Source organism: Herpailurus yagouaroundi, unplaced genomic scaffold (genome assembly GCF_014898765.1).
Source record: "Herpailurus yagouaroundi ecotype Mexico unplaced genomic scaffold, PumYag 186, whole genome shotgun sequence".
NCBI classification, from domain to species: Eukaryota; Metazoa; Chordata; class Mammalia; order Carnivora; family Felidae; genus Herpailurus; species Herpailurus yagouaroundi.
This window is the reverse complement of record NW_024412417.1, coordinates 14,636,447-14,654,657: the sequence shown is the minus strand read 5'-3', so window position 1 is coordinate 14,654,657 and position 18,211 is coordinate 14,636,447. Positions and strand designations below refer to the sequence as shown.

At 36.8% G+C, this 18,211-nt stretch overlaps 1 protein-coding gene across 1 annotated transcript in view; it reads right to left on the bottom strand.

Moving 5' to 3' along the window:
• DCAF13 (DDB1 and CUL4 associated factor 13) overlaps positions 1 to 18,147 on the bottom strand; it is a 27,923-nt gene extending 9,776 nt beyond the window's left edge. The window contains exons 1-7 of the mRNA XM_040494168.1: positions 17,926 to 18,147; positions 15,080 to 15,279; positions 14,392 to 14,499; positions 10,119 to 10,208; positions 8,509 to 8,664; positions 4,379 to 4,456; positions 2,216 to 2,298 (exon numbers count right to left, since the gene is read on the bottom strand). Of these exons, the coding sequence (XP_040350102.1) occupies positions 2,216 to 2,298; positions 4,379 to 4,456; positions 8,509 to 8,664; positions 10,119 to 10,208; positions 14,392 to 14,499; positions 15,080 to 15,279; positions 17,926 to 17,995 (785 nt within the window). The 5' untranslated portion in view covers positions 17,996 to 18,147. The remainder of the gene's footprint in view (positions 1 to 2,215; positions 2,299 to 4,378; positions 4,457 to 8,508; positions 8,665 to 10,118; positions 10,209 to 14,391; positions 14,500 to 15,079; positions 15,280 to 17,925) is intronic.
• Between the last annotated feature and the right edge of the window lie 64 nt (positions 18,148 to 18,211).

Below are 18,211 nucleotides of genomic sequence, written 5' to 3'. Positions count from 1 at the left end.
TCTCTCTCTCTCTCTCTCTCTCTCTCTCTCTCTCTCTCTCCCCCTCTCTCAAAATAAATAAACTTTAAATACCCCAACATACCACAGGATTGTCAGCCAATGTCATACTGATCTCTGAGGTTACATTTCTGAGTTGACAACTGCTTTGTTTATTTTCCTTCTCTAGAGCAGTGGTTGTCAACCAGCTTTGCTTTGTTTCAGCATATTGTTTTTTTAGTAAATTGTTTTAATCTCTACCCAAGAAAAATGTTAAGAACTTATTCAAAATCTAAGCAAATGAATCCATTTGGATAGACAATGTTTACATACACAAAGTTTGGTGTTATAGGATTCTTTAGGGATCATCTATTTCAACTCTATTATCTTACAGATGATGAGACTATGGCACAAGTTAGTTTACATGCCTACTCCAAATTTCTACAGCAGTTACTGGTTGGGTCTAGACTTCAACTTGCGTTTCGAATTCAGAATTATTAGACTATTTAGCAGGCAATAAAAGAAAGAAAATATAAAAAATATATACTATAGTAAGATCACTCTCAAGTAAGAGCAATTATAGTAGTCAGTCACCCCTTATAAGCGATGTGCTCTTTGTTTCAGGTGCCATATGAAATTCTTTCCAAGGCAAGAATGGAGAAAGTCCAGGGGTCTGTAAAAAAGGTATCTTGCCAAAATAGTTAATTAGAACAAACTTCAGAAACCTTAATAAGGCTGGTCAGCAAAATATTATATTATTTCTTTTAACTGGAATAAGGCCATTTAATTTCAAAACATTGATAAAGGCTAAAAGAGCTTCAATTAATTTGGTTTGATATTCCTTGCTAATGAGAATTCAACTGAGTTTGAGTACAGAAAACCATAATAGATGTTTTTAGTTGTACCACTAAAACATCGTGTAATAAATCCTATTTCTGAGCTAATTTATGTTTTCACAAATAATAATAGTGGAAAGAACAAAGAACTTAAATACAGAAGATCTAAAGTTCAATCCAATGAGAAACTTCCAACTTCTCAAAAAAACATGTGTTAAGAATCTACCACAAGCATTACACTACAACACACGCTTTGGATTTAAAAAAAGAAAGAAAGAAAGAAAAGAAAAGAAAAGAAAAGAAAAGAAAAGACACTTTTTCCTCCCTAAGATTAAATTCCAAGCTTTAACATCCTCATCTCTAAAAAGGGGATAACATACATGTCCTACCTCCCTTACAGGGATACTGAAAAGATAACATAAGACAGCCAAAGTGAAATGCCTTGACAAGTTTTAAGGTGATACATAGGGATCATAAAATTCCATCTAGGTCAAAAATGTAAGGCTAAGTCACCTTTACGTGGAGTCATAGAATAACATATCTGTAAATGTTAGGGTAAAAGTTGAAACTGTATTTTTCCTTTTGTCTTGCTGAAGTAATAGTGATGCTGATAACATGACTACATGAGCATCAGCTTTGTGAAGAGCTACAGATTTTGCAGGTAAATATTTTTTTTAATGTTTATTTTGAGAGAAAGAGAGAAACAGAAAGAGGGGAGGAAGAGCAGGGGAGGGACAGAGAGAGAGAGAGAGAGAGACAGACAGACAGACACACAGATTGACAAAGAGAGAATCCGAAGCAGGCTCTATACTGTCATCTCAGAGCTTGATGTGGGGCTGGATCCCACAAACCATGACCTGAGCTGAAACCAAGAGTCAAATGCTTATTAACCAATGGAGTCACCCAGGTACCCCTGTAGGCAAATACTTTTAGTTTCTATTAAAACATGTATGGTTCAGTCATTATTTGCATGGTGTAAAGCAGAAAGCAGCCAATTTTTTCTAGAAAGGGCCAGATTATACATATTTTCAACTATGAGCCACATGGCTGCTTCTGCAACCACTCAACTAAGGCACTATGGCACAAAAGGACCCATATTCAATACATAAATGAACACAGTTATATTCCAATAAAAGTATTTACGAAAACAGGCAGCAGACAGGATTTGGTCTTCAGATCAGTTTTCTGTTCCTGGTCTGTATCATTTTGAAAACTCAATTTTTTTTTCTAACAAGTTCTTCTCCAATTTGGGAAATATATATACTTTTGAGCGAAACAAATGACCATTTTCTACCTTGTATATCAAGAACTACTACCTATGAAAACATATTTCATTAGTATGATTTATCCAATTGAGCCATTTCTGATAGAAATAAGCAAGTTATAAAAAGAAGAAAACTTACTTGTAATCTTCATTTGCTGCAGTAAAAATGAAAGCTTCCATAGGGTTCCAACAAATTGTGTTTGTTCTCATATCTAAGATGACCTGGAAGGGAAGAATACAGCAACCCATTACCATGAAATCAATTCCCTCTCAAATGGATAAATCTCCCACTTCATTTCTTTTCCTTCTTTTTCACTGATTTAAGCACATATTTAGCAAACACCCATCATGTGCACAGTACTCAGCTCCATGCAATAGGAAAGGAAATCAATCAATAATTGTTTCCTGAGTACACAGAGTAGTAGATACTGAAAAATATAAAACTACTTAATGGTCCCTCAACCTCAAATAACTTATTATTGAGTTTAGTCAGGAAAGGGAGATATGCATAAGAAATACTAAAATATTAACAAAGAAACAGTAAATGATCAAGTATCAAATTGGGGGCGAAATTAATGACTTTAGGGTTTAAGAGGAGAAGAAAGGTTTCAAAAGAGAAGCACGATTTGAGTTGACCTGTGAAGGAACAGTATATTAGTGTTGCTTAACAAGAACACTGCTAGCATTCTGAGCAAGATGATCGTGTGTTGTGTGTAACTGTCCACTGTAGATGTTTAGCCTCTCAGGCACCTGTCCACTAAATGCCAGTCTCTATAATGCCTCTCCCACATTTTTAAAAAGACACCCCTGGTTGAGATCTAGTACACTTAGGAGAGGAAAAAATAGAAGAAATACTGATAGTCTAGTATACAGAACAAAGAATAAAAAATAGCATCTCTGCATCCCTCAAGGTGACCTGCCTATGACAACCCCTATTTAAATGTTCTCTTACTGACTGAAACAAACAAATAAATAGAATGCAAATAGGGACCAGATTTGGAAGGCCTTGAAAACCAGGCTATAGTTCTTTTCTTCAACCTAAAGTTATGGAACGCCATTAAAAAACAGAGAATGAAGGGCAGAGGAGGCAGAAACTACTACTTATCACACTAGATTTCATCTTAGCATTCTGCTAAATGTTTAAAATACCATGTCTTATTTTCACCCATGTGCTGGAAAGTAATTATTAATATCATCATTTTACAGGAGAAACAAAGATTAAGTTACCTGCTCAAGGTCTAAAGGTCTCAAAGTTCATGTGAGATGTGCCCACTAGATCATCATGAAGGAGTGAAATGATTAAAGCGGTAATTTGGAAAGATGATCATATTTATGCAGTTGAAACTTTAAGGAATGTACTCTACTTCTAATATTTTGGAATTTATTACATGTTGTGAAAATGGTTTAGGAACAACAAAAATATTAAAAGCATTTCTTTTCCATGTGGATTATCACAATGGCCTCATGGCACATGAATGGTGTCTAGGCCCTTCTGCACCCTCAGATTTAGAGCACCTGAAATCAACTTTATACTTACTTACAATGGCACTCTTCTCTTTACTGACAATACATTTCTCTGTCGATAGTCAGCTTAAGGTTGTATTAGCTTTGATATCTAAGTCCTAGAATGACTGCTGGGAAATCTGCCACCTTGGACAAGATATTATTTATCTAAATAAAACAGCATGTAATTAAACAAATAAAGCTGGTTATGTGTGTCAATTGCAAAATGTTCTGGAACAGAATACTATACGTATCATATGATAATCATGGTGTGTGAAGTAATGGGATGCAACACTTAAAAAGTTTGAACTCAGTGGGGCACCTGAGTGGCTGAATCGGTTAAGCATCCAACTCAGGTCATGATCTCGCAGTTTGTGAGTTCGAGCCCAGCATGAGGCTCTGTGCTGACAGATCAGAGCCTGGAGCCTGCTTCGGATTCTGTGCCTCCCTCTCTCTGCCTCTCCCCCACTCATGCTCTGGCTCTGTCTCTCAAAAATGAATGCACACTAAAAAAAATTTTTTTAAAAAGAACTTTGAACTCCGTTAAGTCTGAATTAGATACCTAAAACTTCCTGGCATTAAAGAAAATACAAAGATAACTAGGATACAATACCTAGTGAAAATGTAAGGGTCTCTAAAAAGGAACAGGTGCCTGAGAGAATGCCATTATGATCACTTTGGCTTCTAAAAACATATGAAAAAAATTTAAGAAAAAAACATTCGTTCCGTATTTTTTCTTACTCACTCCATAGAAGAACACATTAACAATTGTAAAAGCAGAAAAGAAACTGAAATTCACCTTTTTCAGGGGAGTAGCTTGCCTCATGTCATATAGTACTATATTCCTGTCAGAAGCACAACTTCCCAAGAGAAATGTCTGAAAAATAAGTACAACCATCTCCAGTTAAAAGCCAAGCTTGGCAGCAAACCATGTCCATTCAATGAACAAATGATTCAATTACCCTTAATGTTTAAGATACAAATTTATAACATTAAAGTCCATTTTAAGAGAGTACAATGAATCACTCAATCTCAACAACCTTAGTTAAGTATCTTTTTACTTATTTTATTTTTGAGAAAGAGAGAGTGTGAGTTGGGGGAGAGGGGAAGACAGAGAGGGAGACATGGAATCCGAAGCAGGCTCCAGGCTCTGAGCTATCGGTACAGAGCCCAAAGCGGGACTCAAACTCATGAATCATGTGATCATGACCTTAGCCGAAGTTGGTTGCTTAACTGACTTGAGCCACCCAGGCACCCCAAGTCAAGTATTTTCACTGCTAAATGCCCGTGTGTATATTTTACAAGGTAGTGTTGCAGTGTACAGATAAATCTGTGTTCTTTTTACAAAGGAACAGATTTTATTTATCCATTCTTCAACTTAGACCTATTTCCTATTTTTCAGTATTATCAATAACACTTCAGATAACATTTTCATAAATGCCAATTCCTCTTTTTATAAGGTTAAAATTTCAGTAGTGGATTACTGAATCAAAAAGTATTGGGGTGCCTGGGTGGCTCAGTCGGTTGAGTGTCCGACTGGCTCAGGTCATGATCTCACAGTTTGTGAGTTTGAGCCCTACGCTGGGCTCTGTGCTGACAGCTCAGAGCTTGGAGCCTGCTTCTGATTCTGTCTCCGTCTTTCTCTGCTCCTCCCCCACTCACACTCTCTCTCTCAAAAATAAATAAACCTTTAAAAAAAAATTAAAAAAAAAAAAGTATGAACAGGGATGCCTGGGTGGCTCAGTTGGTTAAGCATCCGACTCTTGATCCTGGGTCAGGTCATGATATCAAGGTTTCTGAGTCTGAGCCTTGCATCAGGCTCTGTACTGACAGTGTGGAGAATTCCTGGGTTTCTCTCTCTCTTCCTCTCTCACTGCCCCTCCCCCACATGCTTACCTGTTCTCTCTCTCTCAAAAAATAAATAAATATAGGGCACCTGGATGGCTCAGTGGGTTCAATGTCCTACTTTAACTCAGGTCATGATCTTCCGGTTTGGAGTTTGATCCCCACACTGGGCTCTCTGCTGTCAGTGCAGAGCCTGCTTTGGATTCTCTACCCGCCCCTCTCTCTCTGCCCCTCCCCTGCTCATTTTCTCTCTCTCTCAAAAATAAAATAAAATATAAATAAATAAATACACCTAAAAATTTTTTTAAACAAAAGCATGAATAATTTTAGGGCTTTTGATGTTTAGGACTAATTGTTTTCCAAAGAGCTGTATCAATATACACTGCAGTGTGGAAATATGTCCATTTCACTGCAACTGGAAGCATTAAGTAGTGGCATTTAGAAGTTCATTTCTGTATGGCAATATTTCCTAATTATACAAACTAGTGCTTTTCAGTAAACATTTCTTCATGTTCATTAACTTTGTATAAACTAGGCCTATTCTTTGTCCAATTGTTTCAAGATGTTTCAAACATTTATTTATAAGTCAGTCATAATAGTATTGAAGGTACTGATATAACTGACCCTTGGAATTATATGAAATCAAGCCCCCCACCTACCAGCAGGGCCTGAGTCCCATCAGGCCTCCTTACTCATGGTTCCTGACGTAACTCTTGGCTTCTGCCTATCACTTCCTACTATAAGTGTAGGAGGAACAAGAAGAGTTATTTACTGCACAGTTACATGACCAGCTAACTCCTACTCTGTGTGTGTACACAGCTCAAATAAAACATCATAAAGCTAATGCTACAACCATGAACTCAGTCCTTTCCAAAACCTTCCTTTTTAAATCACTTCCTCAGAGACTTTCCCCTAGTTAGTGACTTTCAACTTTTCTTGGTTTCTCAAGAAACCAAGGTCTGACTAGGTTCCACTTCTAAAAGTTTATGAGACCTTAATCTGAGCAAAGCAAAAAATTCTACCTAGACTGAAAGTCGACTTTTACACTATAAAATGTAATACTCAGCATAAAATTTTTGGCTTTATCAAAATGCTAGGCTTCAATATTTTAACAGGAAATTAATTATTAATGATTAGAGGAGACAAATATACTCCATTTGTTTACAGCCACATCCCCTTCCCATTAAGTTTAGTATAGGATGAGAGACAAGCATACCATTTGTTTCTACCACGAAGTCAGTTCATAAGGGTAATTTAAAGAAAAAATAAATAAAACCACATGGCTGAACAAATATAGTTGTTATACAGGCAAGTTTGAAAAACATGGTCACTATGTCATCACTAATAACTAATTATGATTTTGGAATTAATCATCAGCTCTTCTGACACAGGTGTTCACCAAAATAGACAAGCAAGATACTGTTTATCCCTCGCAGAAGTAGAAATCAATATCTCTGTTCTGTTTATTTTTTTAATAGTAGTAACATCATCTTAAATTTGGGTAACATCTTTAAAAAATATTCACATTTTTATCATGTTTTACCCTCATGACAAACCTATAATGTATACTGAAAGATCTAATCTCATTTTAAAAATAAAGAAACAAATAGAGAGAAGGAGTGTGACTTGTATAAGGTCAATGCCAAGGTACACCAGCACCAAATACATTTCCAGTTTAGCTCCACACCAAGTAGGACACAAAATGTTCCTACAAATGGCTTGTGTTTGTCGCCACCTGCTTCTGTCTATTGTCACCTTGGTCTGGCTCTGCAAAGCTGACTTGCGCTTCAGGCCATATCTCACTTCTACAACCAAAAGACGATGGAGTGAAAAAGATACAGTACTGATAAATATTCTGGACTAACGATCAGCAAACGTTTTCTGTAAAGGACCAGACAGCAAATACTTTAGACCTCACGGGTCATTCTGCTGTCATAGCAGAAAGGCAGCTACAAGCAATATGTAAACAAAAGGGTATGGCTGTGTTCTAATAAAACTTGATTTATAAAAACAGACAGTGGGCTCACGAACCATAGTTTGCCAACCCCTGCTCTAGACCTGTAGACTCTCTCAGAAGTGTGCAGAAAGGTATATGCTCAGGGCAGGAAGGGTGTCCTCTGACTGTATGACTTCTCAGCAGCACCACAAGGCCAAACTCTCATCAAACTACAGCATCTCACGTTCCAATACTTCATACAAACAATTTTATACCCTGCTACTTTGACTTAACCTTTCTTCCACTTTACTAGCTCGGGTGTCTGAGAGTATAAAACTTACATATCAGGTTATTTATTCTTTAATACCATCTAACATACCATCTAACGTGATAATTTCCTACTAACTTCTAAGATTAGCTATACATGAAGCAATTTCCTTTTTTTTCTGTGGGGGAAAAGGCATCTTTACTGAGTCTTCCGGACATTGAGTTTACCTATTGTTACGTATTCAGAAATAGCTCATGGAAAGGTCTGAAGTCCAAAGGCTAGATTAATCTAGGCTTTAGGGCAGCCTCCTTTCCTAAATTCAGACCTGAATAACCAATAAGTAGTGGTTAATCTCCAACTCTTTCCTTAGACCTGGAAGGACTTAGGAATCATCATATTAGACTTCTGAGCAAAGAAAAATGAACTATCATCATGCAGGATAGTAATCATTACTATAAATCATTAGTGCCCTCGTCACTTACAAGAGAAAACAATGCTAAATGCCTCTTCTGACCTTGAAGAGAATTAAGAAATGAACATTTTCCCAAAGGTACAATGATGTAATCTGTGGAACATGAGTTCTGAAGGCATGAGTAAAACTGAAGTTTCACCAGAACTTGCTTACGAGCACATGCACACACCCTCCTGTAACGGAGTATAACACTGGTGTAACAGTGTATAAAGTGGGCAAACACGTCAAGATCTGACCAAAGGTATCAGAACTCTGGTACAATCTGGAGAACTAACCAAATGCCAGAAGCCCATTAAGATTAAAAAAAAAAAAAATTCTTATAACACACACTCAAAAGTTTCCTAAACAGAGCTGAAATTATTAAATAAGGAAAGAGTAAGCAGAACATATTTCAAAAAGAAGCATTACCTCAATTGGGTTAAATTTAACACTACTTATACTGTCGAATCCCCAGGTCATTGAACATATAGGACTTGTTCTTTGTTCATCCCAAATGTCTACTTGCTGTCCACATGTGGCAAAAACAGCTTCCTTCCAGTGATGATCAATTCCTGTATATACTGTCTTTAAAAGCAAAGATGTTGTTATAAATGGATCTATCATTAACATTTCAAATCTACATAATATTTTAAATAATACTCTCATTTTTTTTTTTAAGAAAAAGTCCCTATTTACAAAGAAACTTCTTTGAAGCCTTTCCTTAAAGGAGGGAACAGTACCATAAAAGGTGAGGATTCTTATTACACCTTCTGGAAAAAACATTAACAGGGGATGTATTTAAATTTAAATACTTATCACTGAAGTAATCCTTAAATCATCATTGGGTATTTGAAGGACGTTGGAACCAATTAATGAAATGCAAAGGTAAGGTCTAAAACACTTAGTTCCACATTTAACACATGAAGTACTGATTCCCAGGCAGAAAAACAGAAACCAACAACTGGATTAAAATTTAGGGGGAGGAATAAAGCTGGCAAGGGTGGATGCTAATATTGTTAAAATCAATAAAATGTCATAAATTTTGATATCCACTTAAAAGATCTATTCAGGGCCAGATTAAAATTTGTCTTTGTACTATGTGGTAAAAAAATGTTTGCAAAGCAAATAAGAGGGAAATATTTAGCCAATACTTTAGGCTTTTAAGAACTCTTAGCAGCATCTGCAGGCTTCCAATTATTATTTATGAAGGCAAGTCTGACAAACTTTTCCATAGTAAGATTTAATCCCCACTACCACAAATATAGAGGTTAAGATGAAATATTTCAAAAATATTTGGAACTCCTGGAGAAAAGACATTTTACAAGAGGGAAACCAATTTTGTTTTAGGAATTACTGATTTGCCAATTATTTGCCAATTATCCCACCTCTATGTGCCTTTAAAAACACTTAATCTGAAAAGCAGAACTTAAATATATACCAACATGATACTGAAATGGCAAACTGATTTTTAAAATGCATATATTTCAAGATTAAATCGAACTTTAGAAGTTTGCTTAGTATCAAAATGTAAACATTATAAAACACACGTAGGCCATATGATCTGAATTACACTTAAGCTATAACTAAACCATATCGCCTGATTTGCAGAATAATGTTGTAAGAAATATCAATGAGATTTATACGAAAAGCATCATATTATAATACCTCTTCACTGCCTAAGGGGTTCTTTCCAGTAAGACATTCTGAGTTTTGTGTAAGATCTATAATATAAATCAGAGAGAATCTGAAGCATTATTTTTCGTATAGATTTTCTCCCATGGACTTGCCACAGAAAATGTTTCACTGCATCCTTTAGCTAAACACAGAAACTGAACCCAATACAATGTATACCAAAGAACCATTCAAATTCTTCAGCTGCAAAGGACCTTAAACTGCATTAAATATTGCTTAAAAAAGGTCAATTATTGCAGGCTCAAGTCTCATTTACAGCTTTTTTTTTAAAATTAAAATTCTGAAATAATTTCAGTAAAAGAGAAGAATTTTAATAGGCAAATATAAGTCAATTTTTTTTTTTGTACCTTTCCTAATATTGTATGCAACGGTTCCTCCTCTTCTCCATAGCCTGGTCCATCCATTTTCCACTGCTTCACAGTTTTGTCATCACCAACCTAGAAACATTTATTATTAAGATGATAATGGACAACTGTTATAAACTGTAAACATGCTAACATATACATCAAATGATAAACATCTCTATTTTAAAAAATACACATCCCATATACTTCCAGTATTGTATTTACTGATACGTTAATATCCCAAAATGTTAAAGATTTGTGACAAATACATACAGTACATAAAATTAAAATAAGACAGTGTGAGTAGAGCAAAAGGAGAGCACGAACAAAGGTCATAAGTTTGGCAAGAAAAAAAAAAGCATACTGTAAAAAAGATGGCATTTCAAATTAGGAAGAAAAATGAATTATAATAAAATGGTATTTTGATATCATGTTACTCATTAAAAAGTTTGAACCAATCTGATACGTGACATAAACATAAAATTCCAGGGGTGCCTGGGTGGCTCAGTTGGTTAAGTTTCTGATTCATGGTTTCCGTTCAGGTCATGATCTCACGGTTCATGAGTTCGACCCTGCATCAGGTTCTGTGCTGACAGCACTTGGGATTCTCTCTCTCCCTCTCTCTCTGCCCCTCCCCCGCTTGTTCACGCTCACGAGCGTGCATGTGTGCTCTCTCTCTCTAAAACCATTTTAAAAAAAGTTTTAAAAAGCCTTAAAGAAACAAAAATAAAATTCCACATAATTTTAAATGTAAAAAATTAAATACAAAATATAAAGATACTAAACAGAAGTCATTTTTTTTAACCTTGGCATGGGTAAAGCACTTCTTTGCATGACATAAGATTCCACAAACCATCAACTCACTGGTTTTCAAGCCATGAAATGCAGACCTCTGAAGGAGCTTGAGAATTTTTCAGGGGTCCACAAGGTCAAAACTATTTTCATGATATTGTAAAGACATCATTTGCCTTTTCACTGAACTGACAGTTACGCAGATGGTGAAAAAGCCATGAGGAGTAGGACATTGGTGTCTTAGCCCAATCACAGCAAGGTAACAATGGTAACTTAGACTTGGGTATGTGGTAGATATATTCAAGATATTAAGTAAAAACTAAGCTGCAAAACAGGATGCACAATATAACTTAACTTGGGATTAAAAGCATAAAATAATCATACGTAGGGTATAAACAATTGTATATATACACCAAACCACTAGTTTTCCCGAAAAGCAGAAATACGGGATATGTTTAACTTTCTCATTTTTTACGTTTATGTTATATGCAATCTATATCTACTTCTTAAATAAAAATATTAACAAAAATATGTATTTATGTATGAGAGAGTATAAATTAGCTCTTTCCTTACAGCAAATTCAAAAGGGAAACCCTTCCTACAAAACAATTCATAGTGCCCATGATATCAGAATAGAAGGGTAATTAGGAGAGAAGTTTGGGTACTAAGGTCAAATAGGAATTTCTTTTGTTGAGGATGCTAACAGAATCGTTAACATCCTTATAATAGAAAAAGTATTTAATAAGGCAGTATCTTATTTAGCAACCTGAATCTGAGCTACTGGCATCAGACCAAAACCTTAATTCTGGAAAGCCAATTCTACCGCGAGCTAGTAAGATGTAATTTAGGCACCGAGGTCTTGGCTAATCTGGCTTGACCCAATGGAATATTAGTATTTATGGAAGACAAGATAAACTGTTATTGAGAATTCCCACTCTAAAAACTGTTTCTTTCAACCAAGCTTCTCACAGCGTCCACAAGCTCAAGTCCGAACTTCCTTGTAATTGACTAAGCTACTCTATACAATCTATTGAGTACAAGTCTTAGCAAATCATCAATCCTGAGAAAGGTTTAATAACATTCTGTAGAAATGAGGAGCCAAACAATATGTGCCTGGCCAGAATATCTTATCTCAAGGCTGAGTAAGGTAAAGAAAGACCTATTGGTGCTACAAATTGGGGTATAGTAGATATTATGAAATTTAGGTAATAAAGATTTACCTTTTGCAACATTATAGATTAAACATTTTTTGAAACACTAAGTGCTGAAATTCTGCCAGCAAGCAGTTTTCACAGGTCTTATCCCTAAGCAAACGTTATTTTAAGATATCTGAAGAAAGGGAGTAAATAATGAATATGAAACATCTTTCACCCTTTACTCATTTTAGGCACTCAAAAAAAACACACACACACACACACACACACACACACAAAAAACCCAGCCAATAAATCCTCTGGGATATTAAACTAATCGATATATTCAGAAGAATAACTAACTGGATGCTAGCTGTGGTCAGTTTGCTCCAACTTCCCATGCAGTTCCTTCTACAACATATGGTATACTGGGTCATAAAGCTTGTGTAAAGCCCTTTAGTGAAAAGCACCTGAATTTCCTGCGAAGTAGCTTATTTTGGTTTTTGACAGCAAGTAAGTTTCTCCCTACACCAACACCAAAACTTTTAACATTAACACCTATTCTTAATGCTGCTACACAGAACAACAAAAAGTCCACTTCTTCTTTCACACAACACTTTCAAATATTTAAAGCTTTCCCAGAAGTCATCTCTTCCCTTCACTACTCCTTCCCATCTGGCCCTGGCACCCAGCATGCTACTCAAGATTTACAGGGCTGGTTAGTGTGTATGTATACATCAAGTGCCATACATATACATATACACATGTCAGAACTTCTGAAAGCACAGACACCAAATTGCCGACAGTGTGAAAACTGAAAGATTAGAATTACGGGACCTTCAACTTTCTATTTTTTATAGGTTCATGTTTCTAAAATATTTGTCTTCATCCTCATCATTCTTTGTAGTAGTTCACACAACCAACGACCCTTTCCTCCTGGGACATTAAGCTCATTTCCAGGCTCTTCTAGCTTTCTGGCTACTCCCAGAGTTCTCCCACTTCCTAGAGGCAGGCTTTCCCCAAGGTTATTTCTCTGACATTTCTGTATGTCTGTATTTTCCCTGCCACTTTTCCCTAATAACACCATTCCATGGCCTCAATCATTATTCCTTTTTGATGAGACCAAGTTTAGTTCTGACTTCCCTCCTGAACTCCAGACCTTTATCTAGAAAGGTCTGACAGACCGCTTCACTCAAATAGGCCATTGCAGTCCAGTTCATCCATCATACCACATCCTTCCCATTCCCACTCTCCTCCTCTAAAGTTTCTGACACTCCTGACTTCTCCATTTCTGGAAGGAAGAGCAATCTTCCTAAGCACCCCTCAGTTGTCAAGTCTGTCAAACCTCCAAAATGTTTCTAAACCTAACAACTACTTTCTATGATTTTCCCTCCCCAGCACGGATTCCTTATTGCTTACTCAAATTATTAAGACAGCCTGTAAACTGATCACTTACTGCTGTCAAATTAATTATCTCAAAGCACAGCTTAGATTCTGTCATTCCTATTATAAAACTTTCAGTGAAATTGAGCAGATATTTATAGGCCAATGTTTATAGTATCATTATTCATAAAAGCCAAAAGGTGGAGACAACCTAAATGTCCACTGATAGATGGATAAACAAAATGTGGTATATATGTATAATAGAATGTTACTCCATCTTAAAAAAGAAAGAAATTCTGATACCTGCTACAACATGGATGAAGACATTATGGTAAGTGAAATAAGCCAGACACAAAAGGGAAGCTATTATTTAATTCCACTTATGTGAGGTACTTAGAATAGTCATAGAGACAGAAAGTATGATAGTGGTTACCAAAGGCTGGAGGCAGAGGGGAATAAGGAGTTATTACTTCATAAGTACAGAGTTTCAGTTTTCGGAAGATGAAAAAGTGGTGACGGTTGCTTAATAATGTGAATGTACTTCATGCCACTGAAATGTACACTTAAAAATGATTAGAATATAAACTGTACCTCGTGTGTATCTTAACCACACACACAAATCCTTCAATAATTTACTATCTGACAAAATAGAAATTACTGATTCCCAACCCTGAAAATCTTCCAGAGAAAACCAAACTATATTTCTAGCCTCACCTTACGTTAATCCCACTTCTCAATGTTCTATGGAATGTTAGTTAAATAACATGTTAAGTAATCATTTATTAAAAAAATCAAAAACTTTGGAGAAGACTGGAGTATACATAAAGAAAAGAGGACTTTTCAAAGTTTTAAAATTTATTTTGGGTTGTGAAACTTCAAACGCCTCATGGAATAAAGGAACTCAGAAAACATTAAATCAGTCTTATACGTGTTGAAAAGAGTTAATGACTTAATTGCATTATACTTACAGTAAAGAAAGAAGTCCCACAAAAGCGAGTACATATTCCTCGTACAAAACCCTCATGGGCTTGTATCGTACGGACACATTTTCGTTTAGTCAAGTTCCAAATTCTAACCTATGATAGAGCATACCAGGAAATTTCCGTGAACTATAAACATAAAATGTTCAGGCAGAGGCATACTACATTCCAAGAAAAATAAATTCAACGCTGAAAAAGCTATGACTCACTCCACCAGACTGCTAAAAACAAAATCCTCCAGTTTAAAATACTGCAGTGCATATGGATAAGTATGTCAACAAGCAGAAAATTCAATCTGTTAAGTACTCTTGTTGATTCTAATTTAAAGTGTTTCAAAGCTTTCTCTTCTTGCCAAAGTGGAAATAAGTGTTGAATCATTAATAACATCCTCTGTGAGAAAAAAAAAAAAAAAAACCCTCACAAAACGTTTACTACTGTAAACATGCTTTATTGTTTACTGTCAAACTGAGCATTCAGCTGCTACATTTCTAATTTCTGAGGTTTAGATGAGAAACCACTGGAGTAATTCAAACACAATTCATTCTTGAGAATTAACAGAAAATAGGACAAAAAAATGAAATCGAACCAATTAAAATCCACCATAACACGAAACTGAAGAACATCTGTAACATAACTATTTTTAATTTAAAATATCAGTGTTTGAAATGACACTTGCCTCTCCATCACATGCCCCAGAAAGGACAGTAGCCAGGCTCTTTGGGTGCTTTGCCAAGCAATTGACTCCATCTCGGTGACCATCCAGGGAAGCAAGGAATGGTTTTGCAAATACCCGTTCCAATTTGGTAGCATTTAAAGCTCTTACATACTCTCGCGGGACTTCAAAAGGATGTAAGGTAGGATCATAGTTTCTTGGAACTGAAATAAAAAGGACTCCTCTTAATAAAACAGTTCACTTTTAATATTTCCTATGGCCTTCCTCAGGTAATCATTCAATTTGCTATCCAATAAGCCTTTGTTAGGAACACTGTTCTATACCTAGCACTGTGAAAAATACAAAAATAGATGACCTTTCACTCAGAAACCTTTCAGTAAAAAACTATGGGAAAAACATGGAAGGCATACATCTTGCAGAATAATTAGACCCTATAGATACCCTCAGCTTTTCCTTTTACAAGTCTTACTACATTCTTTAACTGCGCTGTAAACCTTTCATGACAGGGATTCCACTACACTCCTCACTTTACTCCTTATGTGTTGCACAGTGCCTGGCACAAAACATATGCATGATAAATGTTTGCCCAACTGAGCTCTATGTTCCTTCTGAGGCAGGAAACACAACTCATCTCCCGTGCTAATCACTCTGATAGGCACACAGTGTTATGATTATGATTGTAGTTACTATTTACTGAACACTTCCCACATGTGTTTACTTAAAAAACAGTTTACAATGTACAAGGCATCGTTCCAAACACTGTATATTAACTCACTTAATATCCAGACCCTATGGGTTAAGTCCTATTACTATTTCTTATTTTACTGCTGGGGAAATTGAGGCATAGAGAAGTAACTTGCCTATGAAATGATGAAGCCAGGATTCAAACCAAAGCAGGCTGATTTCAGAATTGGTGTTCTTAACTATTATGCTATGCAGCCAAACAGGTTCTCAGTTAATAATTGTGCGTAGGAAATAATTCTAAGCCCACGTGTCTAAAAAACGCTTAATGTTTAAAAGTAAGTGCATCTTTGGGGCACCTGGGTGGCTCAGTGGGTTAAGCGTCCGGCTTTGGCTCAGGTCATGATCTCGGAGTTTGTGAGTTCGAGTCCTGCGTCGGGCTCTGCGCTGACAGCTCAGAGCCTGGAGCCTGCTTCAGATTCTGTGCCTCCCTCTCTCTCTGGCCCTCCCATGCTCATGCTCTGTCTCTCAATAATAAACATTAAAAAAATAATAAAAAATAAAAAAAGTAAATGCATCTTCTTACCCCACAACTTCACCTTGTCATTTTTTTCTGACTCCCTGTTAATGGTACTATATCTAACATTCAGTCAAAATTTACAAGGAAATAACATCTAAATAAGAATGAAAGAATAAAAAAAAGGTAACAAACGTCTTCCTTGATTTATGTATCACAAAGCTCCAATACTTCTATTTTTCCATTTTGCTATTAAAACTTCCATCAGAAACTATAAAGAAATAAGAAGATACTATAGAAAGTAAAACCCTTAATAACATCAGATGACTAAAAATCTCCTCATGTGGAGAGTCTATGACCAGCCAATCACTTACTCATTCCCCCATTTATAAACTTACAAAGCAACCACTATGTGCCAGGTGCTGTTTAGGCACAGTGGGTATAGAAACAAATTGGATTCTTCCCTTCTATGCAAACTCAGTGTGATGAAAAAGATAACCAAAATAATCATCATGAGACAATGTGATACGTACACACTCTGATGTCAGCACGAAAATATGTGATAAAAAGGACAGAAGAAGGGTGTTTTAAATGGAAGGGGCTACCACGGGAGATAAATACGGAAAGACTGTTGTTCAGAGAAAGGAGCTAGTGTAGACTGACAAAGCGTGTGTGCCACAGGAAGCCTGAAAGAGAAATGTCGGAAATGCACTCAGATCTGCAAGAGTAAATGTAAGCTACTTGCAAGAAAAGTAGTGACTAGTGAAAGGAAGATGGAACCAGGCGTTCAAGGAATAGGGATGATGTCTTGTCCAGGTGACATAACCTAATTTGCATTTTAGAAATATTACTACCTTGATACTTAACCCATAAACATCTTGTGAGAAGAGACCACATATTCCCCTCTCAGCATTATTCATATATATGTTGGATAATCTCTACTATTCAATCAAAATAACAAAGTATCGTCCCAGCCTCATCTTCCATGGTTTATCCCCCTTACTCAAACTGATGACACGGCCCTTCTCCTATGCTTTACCTTTATTCCCGCCTGAAGGCCTTTGCACCTGGTATTCTCTGTACACATGGTTGGTCCCTTGTCATTTAGATACGATCCGCTATAATTCAGAATGTTAATGGGGGAACAGACCAGTAAATAAGATCAATAAAGAAGCCTTACTAATTTCATTTTAGCCATTCACGTATCAAACTTCTTCACAAGCATTAAGAAAACTTGATGGCTTCAAGTTTCACCTTTGTCTCTTCCACATTTAGAAGTATGTAATTTTGACGAAAGAGATTTAAAGAAGCCTATCAAACCCTTGAATCTACGAGTTTGGCTGTCAAGTTCCACTTCTCAACAACCGGAGCCAGAAACATCGGAGAGCAGCCGCTGGAAGGGGGAAGGGGGAAGGCGGAAGTATTCCAGACATAACCAACTTTCCCACGTACCACTAGAAAAAGTTCTTCAAAAAGAGCCTTGAGGAGAAATTATCTGCTACTCAGTCCCGCAACGGCCTTATGTGCACTAAGCTTGCCTTGGCAAAAGGGAACAGGGAAAGAAAGAGACTGGAGCGTCAGTCTTCACCCAGCTTTACTCGGTGGAAGCCGAGTCCAGACTGAAGGCTGGTGACTCCCTAACTTGTCTCACCTCTTTGTAAGTCCAGCTTGGTTTCGCGGACATAGTTGTCCGGGTTCCGGCTCAGCATCTTCACCTTCATTTTGGCGGCTCGGTGTGCCCAATTCCGAGCGTTTCCTCCAAGTTTGGGTTACCCCCGCCTCCTCGGGCACATGCTACTTCCGCTTCTTCTAGAGTACTTCCTGTCATGTGACTTCCACGGAGTGGAAGCCAGCCCCCGCCGCAGCACCCTGCGGCGCGCCGTAGTTTTGCTGACAAAGGTTGGTCCGAGGCGGTTTCTCTGCCGTACTCTCGCGTC